General features: G+C 39.7%; 1 protein-coding gene across 13 annotated transcripts in view; it reads left to right on the forward strand.

Annotated features, from left to right (window-relative positions):
* CARMIL1 (capping protein regulator and myosin 1 linker 1) overlaps positions 1-14,689 on the forward strand; it is a 346,067-nt gene extending 331,378 nt beyond the window's left edge. For 4 of the 13 annotated variants that reach the window (XM_030817391.1, XM_030817395.1, XM_030817393.1 and 1 more), the window contains 4 exons: positions 196-408; positions 4,215-4,346; positions 6,891-7,040; positions 13,614-14,689. In XM_030817391.1, the coding sequence (XP_030673251.1) occupies positions 196-408; positions 4,215-4,346; positions 6,891-7,040; positions 13,614-13,750 (632 nt within the window). In that variant the 3' untranslated portion in view covers positions 13,751-14,689. Of the gene's footprint in view, positions 1-195; positions 409-4,214; positions 4,347-6,527; positions 6,553-6,890; positions 7,041-13,613 lie in introns of those variants that run through there. The other 9 variants (XM_030817397.1, XM_030817398.1, XM_003263227.4 and 6 more) reach the window with 7 other exon arrangements.
* Positions 14,690-17,399: the final 2,710 nt, after the last annotated feature.

The raw sequence follows: 17,399 nt of genomic DNA on the forward strand, positions 1-17,399 counted from the left end.
TACAAAGAATGTTACTCTTCCTCCAGCATGTTTTGATTTTAAAAACATGCTGGAACAGCATATTCTTAAAATATTCTTAAAACATCCATGATGAGAAACGATGGCAAATGATTACAGCAGTTTGTACCAGACTTCTAGCTTCAAGTTATTGGCTTCTTTGACTTTTGATTTTTAAAGTGGCCTTTTTCATCTCAGTGCCTAAACTGCACCCAGGTCTTCCAGAGAACCGCTTTGGTTTGGGAACACCAGAAAAGAATACCAAAGCAGAACCCAAAGCGGAAGCAGGCTCCAGGTCTCGGAGCTCATCCAGCACACCTACCAGCCCGAAGCCCCTCCTGCAGTCCCCCAAACCCAGCCTGGCAGCACGGCCCGTCATCCCGCAGAAACCAAGAACCGCCTCACGGCCTGGTAAGAGTTTTGCAGTTAGGGAGTTACATCGTGACCAGGTGGCTTCCCAGAGCCAGCTGGATCAGACTCTGGGGCAGCTGGTGAGCGAGGTACAGCGGCTTCTGCAGGAGGGGATCACGAGAAACCCGTGCAAAGCTGTGAAAGTGATGAGAGCTGAGGGATTCTTTTATTTAATGCTGAGGCCCACCGTGTGTGAGAGTTGGGGACTCTGAGGCTGTCCTTGCTTTCAGGGGTACAGGCTAGTTTGTAGGCAAGACAGGGAAATCAGTCTTTTGTCATGTTGACCCATCTGCAGTGCTTGGCTTGGCTTTCTGGTATTTGTCTCCAGGGTGTTCAGACACTTTGAAAAGCAGCAGTTTAAGGAGGAAGGCTACAAATGGGGAAAGCACAAGCTCGTCGGGTTTTATGCCATGTTCTGTGATATAGCAAGGGTTTAGAACAAGACTTGGCAAACAATGGGCCTGTTTTTGTGAATAGCTTTACTGGACACAGCCATACTATTTGTATTGGTGTCATCTGTGGCTGTGGCTGCGCTACAGTGGCAGAGTGGTATACTTGCAACAGGGCCATATGGTCTGCAGAGTGTAAAATATTTACTCTTGGGCCGTTTACAAAAAAGTTTGCTGACTATTAGTTTAGAAAATCTAATGGTAGAAGAAACTTAAAAATATTAGAAATGGAGTGGTCTTCACCTTATTCTCTCCTGCACAAAATAAGGCCAGGTGTGGTAGAGCACACCTGTAGTCCCTGCTACTTGGGAGGCTGAGGTGGGAGGATCACTTGAGCCTAGGAATTTAGGCTGTGATCACACTGTGACCACACCACTGCACTCCAGCCTGAGTGACAAGACCCTATCACCCTATCTCAAAAAAACAAAACAAACGTTTAACAATAACAACAAAAAAAACCACACACACACATTAGTTTTTTTTTTTAATTTAACTTACCATTATAAGAATTTTCAAACATATACAAAAGTAGGATAGGTAATATAATGAAAGTTACATCAATTCTTCACCTCTTCCCGTTGTTCTCCCACAAAAATTAGTCAAACAGGGATAAAAATATATAGTCAGATCATCATCATGGCTAATCTTTGAGCACTTAGCTGTGTCCTTGGCACTGTTGTAAGTGCTTTATGATGAACTCTCAATACCCTCATCACTGCTCCATTTTACAGATGAGGAATATGAGGCACAGAGATACTGAGTTTGCCAAGTCACGCAGCTGGTGTGTCTGTGTAGCCGCCAGATGTTCTGACTCCACCAACTGTCGTGGTAACTGTGTTTCTATTGACCTCTCCCCCATGGACATGTATATTGTAAAGTAGGATGCGCAGCTCATCCTAATAATTTATCAATGTGCAGATGATTTGGGTAGAATGAGCAAAAAGGTAGAATCCCGTGTGTCCAAACTTCTTCCACTTGTGATTCTTTCCCATGTTCCCTCATGTATTTTTTTCATTTCCCAAGTGGCCAGCTTGGATGGTCCCTGGTCTTCATAGCCCGTTGGTCCCTTGAGAAAACCAGTGAACTGTCTCCAAAGAGAAGCCACAAAGAAAGTGGTGTACTAGCTTTACCTCAAGGAACTAAGTCTTGAAACAAACCCCTTAAGACTTCCTAATTCTACTCAAACTTTTTCCCAAACCAAAGTTTATGATGGGGAACACAAAAAATTTCTTGGTACATACCCAATGTCTTCATGTAGAAGGAGTGGAGAGAATGGAAGCAAAGAAAAATGGAAAAAATTTTTAATAGAAAGCAAAGCAAATAAGTACTCAACAGGAGGCTTGTTCCTAACATTGTCATCAGCTGGGTGTGTCTCTAGTCTGCAATAAAGAAACAGTTCTTATAAAATGAACCTAGTTTGTACAGTAACCTAGTTTGTAGAGTACAGTAGGCCCCTCTTATCCAAGGTTTTGCTTTTTACAGTCTCAGTTATTCATGGTGCAGATATTTCAAGAGAGAGAAAAAGAGAGACCACATTCAGATAACTTTTATTATAGTATATTGTTATAATTATTCTATTATTGAGTTTTAGTGTTAATCTCTTACTATGCCTAATTTATACATTAAGCTTTATTATAGGTGTGTGTGTGTGTAGGAAAAAACACAGCTTATGTAGGGTTCAGCACTATCCACGGTTTCAGGCATCCACTGGAGGTCTTGGATTGTATCCCATGTGGATAAAAGGGGACCACTCCCCAGTTTCTAATGCTGAATATAAAACTAGCTGAATTCCCAATATTCTGTTGCAAGAAGTTTTATTTTGTTTATTTACTAAATGTGTTCATTTATTTCATCGCACTTAGTATATCAAGAATTATGTTAATAAACCTATGTTTTTGTAGAGCTTGGGAATTCAGCAGGCATTTTCAAATACACCATCTCGTTTCCTTTCCGCTACAGCTCTGACAGATTGTGAAGGTGGATAGTGTTATCTTCACATGTCTTATCACATCCCTGCTTATTTTGGTTAAGCAAGTAGGCGACTGGAAGTGTAAGACTGAAGAGAACCTGGCTGTAGATTGTCTCCTACGTGCACAGACACTCACACACCAACTTAAGAACCACCTTGCTGGTAACAGCAAAGGAAGGAGAATGTTCCAGTAGTCAGGGGTATCCAGTCTTTTGGCTTCCCTGGGCCACATTGGGAGAAGAATTGTCTCAGGACACACACAAAATATGCTAACACTAACAATAGCTGATGACTTTTTTTGTTTTTTAAAGCAAAACAATCTTGTAATGTTTTAAGAAAGTTTACAAGTTTGTGTTGGGCTGCATTCAAAGCCATCATGGGCTGCATGCTTGTCCAATCCTGTGGGCCATGGGTTGGACAAGCTTGTGGTAGATCCTTTCAATTAGAGTGAAACAGCCCTGGTTTTTGAATTAAGAGACTAGAATTGGCCGGGCGCGGTGGCTCACACCTGTAATCCCAACACTTTGGGAGGCTGAGGCGGGTGGATCACGAGGTCAGGAGATCAAGACCATCCTGGCTAACACAGTGAAACCCCGTCTCTACTAAAAATACAAAAAATTAGCCTGGCATGGTGGCATGCACCTGTAATCCCAGCTACTTGGGAGGCTGAGGCAGGAGAATCGCTTGAACCCAGGAGGCGGAGGTTGCAGTGAGCCGGGATCACACCACTGCACTCCAGCCTGGGCCACAGAGCAAGACTCCGTCTCAAAAAAAAAAAAGAAAAGAGACTAGAATTCTAGTCCTAGCTATTTTGTCATCTTTTTCGTTTTTAATCTCATTTGTCCGGTGCCCAAAGTCTCTTCTGGTTCTAAAAGACTATGATTCCAAATTGTTGTTAGTGACCCACATATATGCATGCATGCATACACATACACATATATGTATAGTGACTCTTATACTGGGATTCAAACCCCAGTACAAGAGTCACTATACATATATGTGTATGTGTATATAAGACACTGACAATGCAGTGTCTTATAAATATTACATATTTTATGAAAACCAAACAGCCTTTGTGTTTAAGTCAGAAGGAACATGTGGTTCACATACAGTCTTATTTTCAAATATCTGCACATTGAAATTCTTGATCTACAGAATAGATTCATATTTGTGCAGATATTAACTTTTTATAAGTATTCATTGTTTTTCCCTTTTGTTTGTGGATGTTACTTCACTGAGCAAAAACACAAAACTAATTTTTGGCCAGAAAAATTCTATGATGCTTTATTTTTTTAAATGACTTATTTATATATATAGATTTACCAGGCTTTATGTTCTTGGAATCCAGTTTGTGGAACAGTTTGATTCACGTGTTTGTGTCTCCTTAGATGACATTCCAGACTCTCCATCTAGCCCGAAAGTTGCCCTTCTTCCACCTGTCCTGAAAAAAGTTCCTTTAGACAAAGAGAGAGATGGCCAGAGTAGCCCCCAGCCCAGCCCCAGGACATTTTCACAGGAAGGTAAGGATTTCTTTTCTCTGGGTTAGCTCTCCTCAAGGAGGGACATTTCAAAATAAAGGAACTCATCCTGGACTTTACTAATATCTTAGAGTTTTTTAAAGTCAACATTCCTTGGGTTAAGTTTTTGGAAATGGAGTAGTTTCTTAGTTCAGAAACTTGATTCAGCATGATTGATGACACTGGATCTTAATGACAAATGAAAAAAGCAGCTGAGACACCCAACCCAAAGGTCTAACTTATTTGCAAGAGTAATTTCTAGATGCTTCTGAACTGACTTCCAGCATATTAGGAGCTCCTTAAACATGATTTTATGATGTATTTGGGGCTACCTATAGATTTCTGAGTCCCATTGTTTTCAATGAAATCTTTTCCTAGTTGTGGCAAATCACTACTGCTATAGTTCAGGAACAGCACCCCCGGGGCTGAGCCACCTTGCAGCTCACTGTGCTCACTCAGTCACAAGGTCAGATGTTCCTTACTCTCAGAAGTGCAGACATGGACATTCTCAGGGTGACTTTGCACCAGTTTGTTCCTTCTAATTTGCTGAGGTAGAAGCACAGCAAGCTAATTAGCTAATCCCCAAGCTAATTCTTCCCAAATCAGATTGAGCTGTTACCAGTTATTATCAAAGGTGAGGCATGGTTGTGGCTTCAGCACCCATGCCATTTCTTTTAAATGTGTGATTGACTTTGGGGTTCTGTCCTATGTAATGTATAGTGTAAATGCCATCTCTGAGCCCCACCTATAAGGAAATTCTAGAGCCACACAAGTCGTCTACACCCAGAAGGCTCTCACTGCGGTTTGGAGTTGTTGCATTTTATTTTAGATTTTTTTAATGCTTTAGAATCCTTTGATTTCTCTGTCTCTGTTCTCTTCCTACATTGGCCTATTTTCTTTTCTTGATAATAGTATTGGGTTGAAGTTAATAGAAAGTGTTACTGAGTACTGTCTTTGTGGCTTGGAAATCTAATAAAAACAATAACACTGCCTGCTTTCTTATCTCCATCCTATAGATTTATTTGTTGGGTAGAAGCTACACTCACTTATTCTCTATAAATAAAAGATGGTTGGGTTGAGACCAAAGCTGCTAAACCACTTCTGTCAAATAGAGAAACTAAAGCTTTTGAAAAGTAGCTCGTATCTATAGTCATTTTACATGATGTAAATAAATACAGGGTTCAGTATTGTAACTGAAGCCTTTGGAAGACTTGGTGTAAAAGGAAGGACCTTTGGTGGTGCCATCTCAGAGAGACTTGAGCCCGCAAGTATTCTCTGACAGTCCAGTTCTCACCACCAAGTGCCTCTCCCATTCCTACCCTAATTTTCCATCCTTTCTGCAACTGCTGACTTTACATCTTTACTTTTAAGGAAGCGTTGAAAATGTCCGAAAGAGTTCAGTTGGAGAGAAAAAGAAAGGTGAGGAAGGGATGGTAGTGCTAAGTAGGAATGTTCATTTATCTTGTCTGAAGCAATTGAAATATTGAAAGATTTACAAAAATAGAAGAAAAAAGATCAGAAGGTTGAATACAAAAATCATTGTTTTAACATTTCTGGAAAATGGTGTTTTCTAGATGCCTATAGATGATCAAAACAAGGCCTAGAGTAACCCATCAGCCTCACAAGTACAAATATAGATCATGGAGCCTCTTTTGTTAGCAAAGTCGGGGAGATACTGGATACCACTGCAGGCTCTTAGCTGCCATGAAAAAGTTGAGTGTTCTTTCCCCAGGAAGTTAGAAATAGAATGTGTTGCTCCTTAAATGTTTCAGAGCTTTAGGGGTAGATGTTTGATTCCCTTCCTCATCCGTCTCCCTCCCCAAGTAGCAAATCTTAGGAATGGCTCACACTCCCTTCTTTCCAGTCAGACGGTAGGGATGGAGACCATGACTTTCCCATCTGGGATCCAGAATAAGTTAATCATAGACATCATCCTGATATTATCACTTGGTATTGAAATTGGACTGAAAATGTACATGAAGTCTGGGAACAGTCTGTAAATGTCTGAGGTGGTAAGATTTTGACTTTATCAGCTTGTCCACTAAGGTCACTCAGAAATGGCAGCCACTTGTGAGTCCTATCTTTTTCTTTATAAACTGTCCATATTGTGCTCGTTTCTGTTTTCTTATCTATTATTCATGCTGATTACTTCATTTCCCTGTTCTTTGCCTCCCTTTGGACTAGCATGCCCAACTAATTTCTGAAACAGGTAAATTGCTATGATTCTTCTGGATCATTCCATAGTGAATGTGATTTTCATTAATCCATCGTGGAATCAAAATGGAAATACTGGAGCCTTTTTGTTAATACCTTTTTGGGGCAGACTTGCAGCTCACCTCATTTTGCACATTTCCATAATGTTGGCTGTTGAATTCTGTAGATAATGATGTATATCTGCCCAGGACCAACACTGTAGGTTCCTTGAATCCTAAGTGGGGTGGGTAAGCTGATATTTAATTTTTAATATTTATATTTTTAAATATTAATGTCAACACATTGATGTATGTGCTAATAATATAAAGGGTAAAATAAATCCCTTTTCCTCAGTAGTGCAAAGAGGAGATTATTACAAAAGACATTCAGATCATGACAGTGGCAAGCCTTCCAGTAGAGGGAAAAGATCTTCAAAACTGTACTCCACCATTGCAGAAGAGGAAGTGAATGCAATTGGGCACAGGAAGTCACAGCCAACAAATGGTTAGAGCCTTCGATTATCATCCCTCACTGACCCGAAGCTTATGAACTGGCACTAACAAAAACAAACTGTAATTGAGTAAATTCTATCGTGGGACTGAGTCAGGGATTAGTCATACAAGAGAGGTTGTTTTTTTTTTTTTTTTTCTAAATCTCAACAGGATGGTCCTTTTATTTGGGGCAAAAAAAAAATATTGACTTAAAAATCTAAAATTAGAAATTCTTATGAGGAAGATCAAGTTACTTTGGTGACTTGTCCTTTCAAATTTTTGTGATCATGCAAGTTTATTTTTATAATTGGGGTTAGACTTCCTATTCTCTTCCTTTATATCTTTACTCTCCTGTTAGGTTTCAACTGTGGTTGGATCGGAGATTCTTAGAATGCCAGAGTTTATATCCTTAAAGAATATTGGCCTAACATCTTACACTCTTTCAGGAAAGGATCAATAAAAAGTCACTGACTCAGTGCAGACGTTGGGTCATGCACATGATCTTTCACCCTTTATCATTTTATCACCCTTTAGTAAGAAAGAAAAAGTACCATTTAACTTGTCAACCATCAGGAACAATTTATTCCATTTTTTAGGAGTTACTCTCTGACTTCTGTCTTTCATTTGGCCCTGTAGTAAATTCTGTAATGTTCTGTTCAGGTGAGAACAATTCCAAGAGACAAAAAGGAGACAGATTTCAAATCAGCTTTGCCCTCCAATGGGAAATTGAAGGACAAGTATTGCTGACTCAGAGAAAAAAATGTCTTTTTTGTGCCTAAAGTACTCATCTCTTCTCTGGCTAATATATTAACTTTTTATAAACATGACTTCAAAAATCCGTTAAAGGAAATCTTAGCATCTGTAAGGAATATAACATATTCTGATATGTGAGATTTCTTTAAAGGACTTCTGCTCTTGGAATGAGGCTCTTTTCTTCCTGTGAAACCATATCAGGGGTTAATAGATGCATGTATGTAGGCTCCCAGGGATCAGGTGTGGCCCAGCATTCAGGCTGTAACACCATGCCCTTCACTGCCTCCCAAGAAAGCATTTCAGAATACAAGTTAATGGGAGTGACCTTATTATAGGGATACCTTCTCTTTATTGCAAAGGGATAAGCCATTCTTGAATTTTCACACTTTACTATTGTGATATAAACTTCTTGTGATACACTTCACAGACTTAACAGCCCAATGAGTTATGATACCTGAAGTGGGAACTGTTGTCTTTGAGAATTTTCCTTGATACAGGTTTTAAAACAAAAAAACATCTACCAACTGCCTGCCAGGGACAACGTTTGGAGCCTGCCTTCTCAGCCAGTGCCATGGGCTCAGCCACATGTGCTCACTTGCCTGGGGTTCCAACATGTACTAGCTAGGTGGCAGGGTGGGTTAAAGACACTTCTCAGAGCATAAAGCAAAGTCTATAGGACACATAAAGATAAACATTCTGTTTGGGCTGGGTAGCTCCTGCCCTAGAGAAAGCCAGTTGAGTTGACCCTTTACTTTTACAGAATTTCCTTTGTAGTGGATTTGTTTATAGACACATAGTTACAATAACTCCTCTCTACAAGAAAGTTTCTCTCATATTGCCAAGAAAATCTCTATCTTCAGTCCTAGAAAAGTTACATAAATAAACACCTAAGACATTTATTTTCTGACGAGTTATTTTTGAGAATTTATTAGGCCAGAATCTCTGTCTCTATATTGCCCCTTTTGTTAAGCATACCAAAGGTTGCATAGATGTTTCTGGATTCGGGAGCTTTACATTTGAACTATTGTTTTCATTGACTTATATCACTTGATTATTAACAAAGCATCATTAATGCAATGTTCCTTCTTCAAGAGGCCACTAAAAACAGTGTATACAACACAAAAAGAGATGCTCCCTGCTACCTGCCACCCAGTGCCTATTGATCATCCAGTGAGGCTTTGCATTAGAGTAAAAAGAGGATAAACCTAGAGATAACCCACATTATAGAAAAGCAAGAAGAGATTCTATATCTGTCTCAGATTTGTTCATGACCTCTTTAGCTTAAAATTCTCATTGTGAGGAGCTGGTCAAATTTTGATGGAGTTAAATAGGACCATCTTGTATTTACTTTTCTGCTTTGATTTCTTGAAATAATGACAGGCATTAAGAAGTAATTTTTACAGGAGCTTCAATTAAAGTGATTTTATGCATAATATTTTAATTTTGTTTTGTTAGTGCCGATTCCTAGCACTTGACTGTCTTCACCTTTGATAACTGCGTAGCAGTCTGCTTTCTGAATAGTTCCTGGTTAAAAAAATGACATTTAGCAGATCATTTCTATTAAATAATTACTTGTACTTTCTTTTAAGTCTTTTAAGAGCAGCTTTGTTTACACTAATACAGCCTTACTTTCCTAAAGTATGTATTCATGAAACAAACAGAGGCTATTGTTCTCAAATATTGTTCTCAAAGCATGCTGCATATTTTTATCATGAATATTATGTTTTGTGTGGCTATTATATTGATTTGACAGGTAAAATGCTTAATTTCTTTTACTAGAAATATTTGTAAGCACATTTTTTTCATTTCATATTATTTCCTCTCTACATTTAATTATAAGTTGTGATGTTTTTGTAAGAGTATATCCTATTTTCTTGAAGAAAATAGTTGATTTTGGCTTTGAATGCATTGTAATGGCTCCTGTTTGTACAGGGCATCTAAGATTCCTTTTATGTGTCACTTGCCTCTTCCATAATCCAAGCTGCAGCCAATAAATACTTGGCTGTGACTTGCAGTCTGTAAGCCAGTGCTCTGCTCTACTTTTTCTACCAGATTCAAGTTCTGCTTCCCCTAAGTGAGTTCTTGAAGATAAATTTAACGGTTGGCATGTTGGGCTCTTGCTAGAAAGTATAAAAAATCAGGGCCAACTACTGAATACTATTTTAAGGTCATCATAGTGTTTTTCTCCTGGAAAATATGGATGTCAGTGGAGCTTACAATGGAGAAAATACCAAATTTTCATATGATCCTCTAATTCTGCATTTATATGCATGTTTCAGAAGCTTTAAAATTATCACATATATGCAATGTCAAATCATCTTCAAGAATGACAGATTTCACATTCGAGCCTCTCTGTACCAATTATTGCCACTATAGACAGGATGTGTATATACATGGAGTGTTTGTGTTGAGTAAATTACCTGTTCATTTACTTGAGTATCTTCTATTAACTTTAAAAGTATGTAAAATAGTGATAAATATGTATATAGACACACACATAGAGATACTCTAGCACTCTTAACAAATACTTGCATTGAAGAAGTGTTTGTGAAACAATCAGATTTTTTTCATCCCATATAAAAGCAAGCATTAACTCAAGCTGCCTAAGAGGAGGTCTGTCTGAATTTGTAAAAAGTCTAAATCTTATAAATATTTTAAAAATAAATTCTAGCCAGGCACGGTGGTTCACATCTGTAATCCCAGCACTTTGGGAGGCTGAGTCTGGAGGATCACTTGAGGCCAGGAATTTGAGACCAGCCTGGGCAACAAATGAAACCCTGTCTATACAAAAATAAAAGTAAAAAATGAGCTGGGTGTGGTGAGGAGGTGCACCTGTAGTCTACACTATTCTGGAAGCTGAGACAGGAGGATCACTTGAGCCCAGGAGTTTGAGGCTACAGTGAGCTATGACTGCGCCACTGAATTCCAACCTGGACAACAGAGTGAGACTCAGTATCTATAAATGAATAAATGCTTGCATGCATGCATGCATACATATATACATACATACATACATTCTGGAGTTTTAAGTTTCAAACAGACATAATTCTATTTAGACCATCTTTTAATAGAAGCCTGACTAAACCTACTTCAATATAGTTGTAGTCAACATCTTAATTACATGCAATCAAATAGATGATCCCTTAAGGCTGGAAAACAAACGACAAAGAACATTCGCCCTACAAAGTTGTTCACATTAGGGATCTGGACTAATAAGGCTGGAGACTAGAAGAACAAATGCTTTGACCTTCAAACTCATCACATTAATTGCATAACTTTAGGTCCTTGATCTCGCTATGCCTTAGTTTTCCTGTTCTTGAATGGTGCTTACCTACTATACTAAGAACATGTCAGCATGGTACTAGTCTCATTATCACATGCACATTCACAATTGGTAGAGTTTAATCAATGGAGGTGAATATATTTAGAATGAATTTCTAAATAAAGTCACCACCATAGTGAAATTCTTTGACAGCCTCTTGAAATAATATATTATTTTTCCTCCTACAACCTGGAGAATTCGGAAGCCTGGTGTCAGTGACTCTAAAGAATCAACATTTAGGTGGAGACTGAAGGACAACCTACTTTTTGCAGGAAGATTTCTATGTTGGATTTCTTTGAATTTTAATCATGCCTGTTGTAATGACCCTGGTCTATAGGGTTATCTCAGTTTTTTATCTGTGACATAAACATTTTTGGTTTCTTGAATTTCTCCATTTTTAGAAAGTACTCTTATGTCATATCATACAACATGAGTTAGACCCAAGATTGCCAGGAAACAAAAATATTGGGAAGAATGAAAAGTTTGATTATCCTTTAAATCTAAGAATTAGAACAAATATATTTGCTGTGAAGACAAATGAGCAGTGTATTATATTTGTTTCTTCCCTTGAACCTGTAGTGTATTTTTGAGTCATTTAATATAGAGGAACAACTTATTTTGGTTTTAAAACGATGAAAAATATTTTCTAGCAGATACCACAAGAAATGCTCTAGTTTGAGGTTGGGTTTATTGTAAAATGTTTTCAGGGTGAAGATAATATAAGTCTTCCCTACTTCCTTTTGTTCTTAGTAATTAAAAGATTCTTTGTCTATTAGTATCAAATTGGTTTTGTGATAAAGAGCAAAATATTTATCGACATTTATTCACCTTCATTCTCCAAACCTGGCTTACTGACAGTTTTGAAAGGACCAAACAAGTGCATTTAATTTTTTTACCCAACACAAACTTAAAAATAGAAATTGCGCTTCAGTTTGGGTGACAGAGCAAGACCCTGTTTCTAAAAAGAAAAAATAATAGAAATCAGTGATAATATTTGTTGCTTTCTTCCCCCGATTTGAGAATTTGCCTGAATCTGTTGGACAAAAAGAAGTCACAATTTAAGAAATTACATACTTTTATTATCAGATTTGAAAGGTTTTTTCTTTTCAGAGTTTTGAGTCATTTCAATTTAATGTCATTAACTAAAAATTTAAATTTTTATTGTCTAAATACCAGAATCTGGCTCTAATACCAGTACTGGCAAGAGAAGTACTCGATTAGGTTTGCATTTTGACTATTAGGTTTAATGAGCTTTCACTTCCTTGAAACACTCTTCAGTGGGTTCAACTTTTTAATAGCCAGCCTCTGGCAAGATGAGTTTTTTTTTTTTTTTTTTTTTTTTTTAGCAGAATGCGAAAATCAAGTGATTAGAAGCATCAAATGAATCCTATAGCTTTTAAAGGACTGATGCAGTGTGTTCCTGGTTAGATCATTGGAACTTCCAAGTGATGAGGTAGCTGTACTCTTCCTTCAGGCTGGCACACAGTGTGTGGGTTTAGTATTTTTAGCTCAAGAGCTGTCTATACAATAGACAAGATGAATAGTATTTAATAATCCTTAATAGCTATGCTGGAGTACAGCATCTGAACCTTTTCCCAAGGTATCATAGCAGTGAAGCCATGTTCTAGTTGGAAAGAACATAGGCTTTGGAGAGACAGATCTAGTTTAAATCCTGGTTTCAAGTTTTACAAAACCTATCTTACAGAAGGTAATTGTGAGGAATAGCCATAATAAAACAGAGAGTGCCTAACACGTAACAGAGGCTCCGTTCCAGTAATGATTCTCCCATCGTTGCTTTATAAAGCCTCAGTGGATTCTTCATATTTATGTGTAATCAGAGCAGGCAACAATAATGGTAATTGTTTTACCTGGAGGGTGATTCCAAAATGGTTGAATGTGTCATAGGCAGTATTTAATGCTTTTTCACTAGACTTTAAAGTATTTATTTCCTAGAGGGTGAAACTGAGGTTTTCCAAGTCACAGAAAGGTCTGACAAAGATTCCTGAGGCCTTTGCTGATATCCTGTCCCGCAAGCAGGAATGACAAACCCCAAATCATCTGCAGAAGGCATCGAATGGGACATCTGTCCACCCAGCATCTCCTCAAGGCTCTGTCTGCCCTGTTCTCTCTGCTGCATGAGGGGGCAGCTACGACTGAGGAGGTCATCTGGAGCAGAACCGCTTCAAAGCCCTCCTCCCTCCTGGCATCTCCCTCCGCTTCCCCTTTCCTCGAGAGTCCTAACGTCAGATTCTTGCCCACATCTATGAGAGGTTCACCCTGTCATAGACTGTGTTTTTGTGTGTGTTTGCTCATTTTGTTTCTGCTTTGTTGGTTTGTTTTACATTTCTGTCTAGAGTCTCTAAACATAATAGCAAGTTTGTTTCTGAGAAAGTTCACCCTGGCCCCCTCACCTCCCCCAAACCTTCAAGGCTACTGCATCTCAGCCCATTATCAGTCAGGCCACTGGTATTACTTTGTCAATAAACTGTGCAACTTCCCTTTTTATTTCAGTTTCAAGGAGAAGCTGGGGCCAGCAGGCCCAGGAGTATCAAGAACAAAAGCAACGGTCCTCCAGTAAAGATGGCCATCAAGGCAGCAAATCTAGTGACTCCGGGGAAGAAGCAGAAAAAGAGTTTATTTTTGTGTAAAGGTCACCCATGCAGAAGTCTTCCTGTGCAGGGTGCTTTGGTAGCCATCAGAGAGGAACCAAGGGCAACATCTTTTCTTCCCAGGCATTCTTCTCTGGGTGCTTTATTCTCTTCTTTTTCTTTATTTCTCCCCCACCCTCATCCCCTGCCCCTTTTTTTTTTTTTTTTTTTTGTATAGAAACAGATCCATTTCTTGGTAATCAAAGCACATTTGTTTGGTCTTCCTCCAACCCTTTACATTTGATTTCTAAACATTCCTTCATATGCCTTTAATGAAAGCCAGCAATTATCCCATGGGCCCTACTTGAATTTATCTGAGGCAGCTACAGATTGCCCTGCAAGATGAGTTTTTGGAGATAAATGAAATAACTGGACACACACTCACACAAGTAACACCACAGCAGACCTCGGAGTACTGCTGAGTGTACCTGTGTCAAATCTGCACAGGACTCAATATAGCAATTTATTCTTGATGTATGCAATTGCACATTGTAATTATATTAACAGAGCACACTAATAATTTGTATAGATTATATATATTAGATCTTGGGTATGGTTTTTACCTTCTCCCATGGGGAACTTCTTCCTTCCTGATGTGGAATTGTACATTTAAAGCTTGGTCGGTGACCTTTGCATACCATCAACAAGCACAGCTAAGAACAGAGTGAGAGAGGCCCACGGCTGATTTTACCACATGCCCAGATTAATGTATATAGTTGACTGGAATGAGGTTTTATGAATATTCATGTTTTTGAAGGCCTTTAATTTCTGTCTGCATATTAGCTTTTAATGTGTGATTTTAAGAGAGAATACTTTGACACCTGTAAAAATCAAAATACTACTCTTTATAAGACATTTCACAAATATTCACTTACATTACAGGCTGGAAGTATTTTATTCATATGTATATTTATACCAATAAAATGATTTTACAAGTGGCATTTGGGCCTTCCTCAGTTACATTTTTAGTTTGGACTGGCTCAGGGTGGTGAACTTTGGTTTTGTTTCCAAAATCCAAAATAATCAATGTTCTCAGATAAGCAATCTGGAAACCATTACCTTCGAAATAAAGGTAACCTACTAATGCCATTGCCTGTTTTCACCCTTGGGAAAAATGATAACATTTACCAGAAGAATATAGAATTAGGAGTTTGATCCACCTCCCTTTACCATGCACAGGGTCATATGAAGGATGCAAGTGTGAGCAAAGAAGTATGATTTGAAGAGTTGCAAGCAATGGTTTTCGGAAAGAAGAATGATAGAAGGTGGGGTCGGCATGACATGACTATTTCCCTCATCGTCCTCCACTATCCCTCTCCCTAGCTCAGGTGTCTGGCATATGAGTAAGTGCCCATAATGTAGACTAGATGGTTTGCTGCCTTTGCGTGACTTCATGAGGGCAGAAAGACAGAAGATTGCTTCCTCCAACTGTAGCTCTGCTGTCATAAATGCTGATGGGAACAAACACCTCTTATGGCTGTCAAACTGGGAGAAGCATCAGAAGACAAAAGATGGGCATGGTACCTCCATGAGCTAACAGGCTATGAGGAAACAGACCCATAACCCAACCCAAAACAATACAGTGTGATGGAACCATACTCATGAGAAACAGTGGTGTGGAAAGGGGCTTAGGTCTACCTGTGCTGCTCAGGAACCTCAGAGGAGGCAATGTTTGTGCAAGGCCTTGAAGTCATACCTTCATAAGTACAGGAACAGTGTCTGATTCCTAGCTGTACCCCCTGTAAATGTATGATGTGACCCATATTCAACCATAGAGAATAGTGGGAAGATACAGAAAGTGCTCACAGAGAAATCAAGTTCACATTCACTTAGAATGCTATGTGATAAAAGGCACACGTGCTGCTGGTTAGGGCCTCTCTCTGGGTTTCAGCATAAGAACTATTCTCAAAGAGACAGTCGAGAGAAGCCCGGATAGTGAATAGCCTTGGTGCTTTATTATGGAATTGGATCCTGATTCTATGCAGTAGGAGCCGTTGCATTTTTTAAAGCAATAATGTAATCAGAGCTAAGATTATAAAGATAAATCCTATGGACTAGAGGCAGGCATCCAGTGAAGGGGCTGAGCAACGATTCTTAATCATTTTCTGTCTCCTTGTGGTGGTCAAGAGGTGCCCACTCAGATGCTCCTTCAAGAGAACTTGGCTATGGGGAGCATGTGGGGGCTGACCATGGCTAACAGCTTCCAGCTGCCACACCTTCAGACCCTCTACAGTGGTCATGCTGCAGCTAGGCCACCCCCACTCTCCCTGCCAACCACCGAGGACGGCTGGTACACTAGAGCTGCCCAACACAGGACTCTACTGAGCAACTTTTGCTCTAGGGCCCTCCTCTGGCCTGGCCAAGGCTTTCTGAGAGCTGCACCAAAGCTCTTCCTACCCACATCTCCTTTCCTCCTTCCCACCAATCTTCTTTTACAGGTGATCAACCTGAATATGGTCTGAAGGCACTCCCTGCTACTGCTCCCTCCACTTTTATACTTCACAGCCATTTCCCCCAATAAATAAATATTCTGCGGTCTAGTCCCATCTGGGCACATGCTTCTTGGAGAACCTGAACTGACACACTTCTCCGTATTCTGTCACCATCAATCAAGAATACATGCACTTTCGGAGGCCAAGGTGGGTGGATGAACTTTGAGGTAGGGAGTTTGAGACCAGCCTGGCCAACATGGTGAAACCCCATCTCTACTAGAAATAAAAAATTAGCCGGGCTTGGTGGTGGGTGCCTGTAATCCCAGCTACTGAGGAGGCTGAGGAAGGAGACTCACTTGAACCTGAGAGGCCGAGGTTGCAGTGAGCTGAGATCACACCACTGCACACCAGCCTGGACGACAAAGACTCCGTCTTAAAACAAAAAAACACACACATGGAAAGGCAGCTTTACCATGTACATCTGCTGAGCTGGTGGCTGGCAGATCTTTTCTCAAAATGTGTGGGCTTTTATGTTTGTTTTGTGAATATATTCGAATTTGTGATATGTCCCTAAAAGAAAGATGCCCTTAAGGCAGAGGGGACTAACTGACTTCTCGAGGTCCTTTTGGATTTTGACACAACAGACACCACCTTGATTCCTGTTACCCTTGTAAAGCCCTGGTAGAAGTGAAGAGAACCATGCTTGCATCCGGGAACCCAGTGAAGCTAAGTGCTGGAGGAGCAATGGAGCCCATCAGGAGCTGCGGGTCCCAGAGAGCCCACTCGGACCAGCCAGGTGGCGGTGGGGGGTGCTGCTCATGGAGCAAGGGTTGAAGCCTCCCAGAAAACCCCTAAAATAACCACACATATTCTTTTTTCTGTTTGTGCCATGCACAAGGCCTAAATTAAGAATGAGAAAGATTTCATAATCACCTCTTGGATATACTAAGCAGGGGCCAAATAACCTAGGAATTGTTTGGTCACTTATTTTGGGGATGCATTCATTGTGCAGCTTTGGAACAGGCTGACTTTCCAATTTTGTTTTTCTTTAGCATTGGTCAGTGTGGGTCTACTAGCACAGGCCATTGGCCAGCAATTGATCAGGCATGTGTCAAGTGTTGGAGAGAACTCAATTGCAATTAAAAATTGGCAACTAAAAATCCCAGAAGAGGATAACGGACAAGTGGTTCAATTAGGAAGGGGCAAACAACTTGCAG

This window comes from Nomascus leucogenys, chromosome 8 (genome assembly GCF_006542625.1).
Source record: "Nomascus leucogenys isolate Asia chromosome 8, Asia_NLE_v1, whole genome shotgun sequence".
Classification (NCBI taxonomy): domain Eukaryota; kingdom Metazoa; phylum Chordata; class Mammalia; order Primates; family Hylobatidae; genus Nomascus; species Nomascus leucogenys.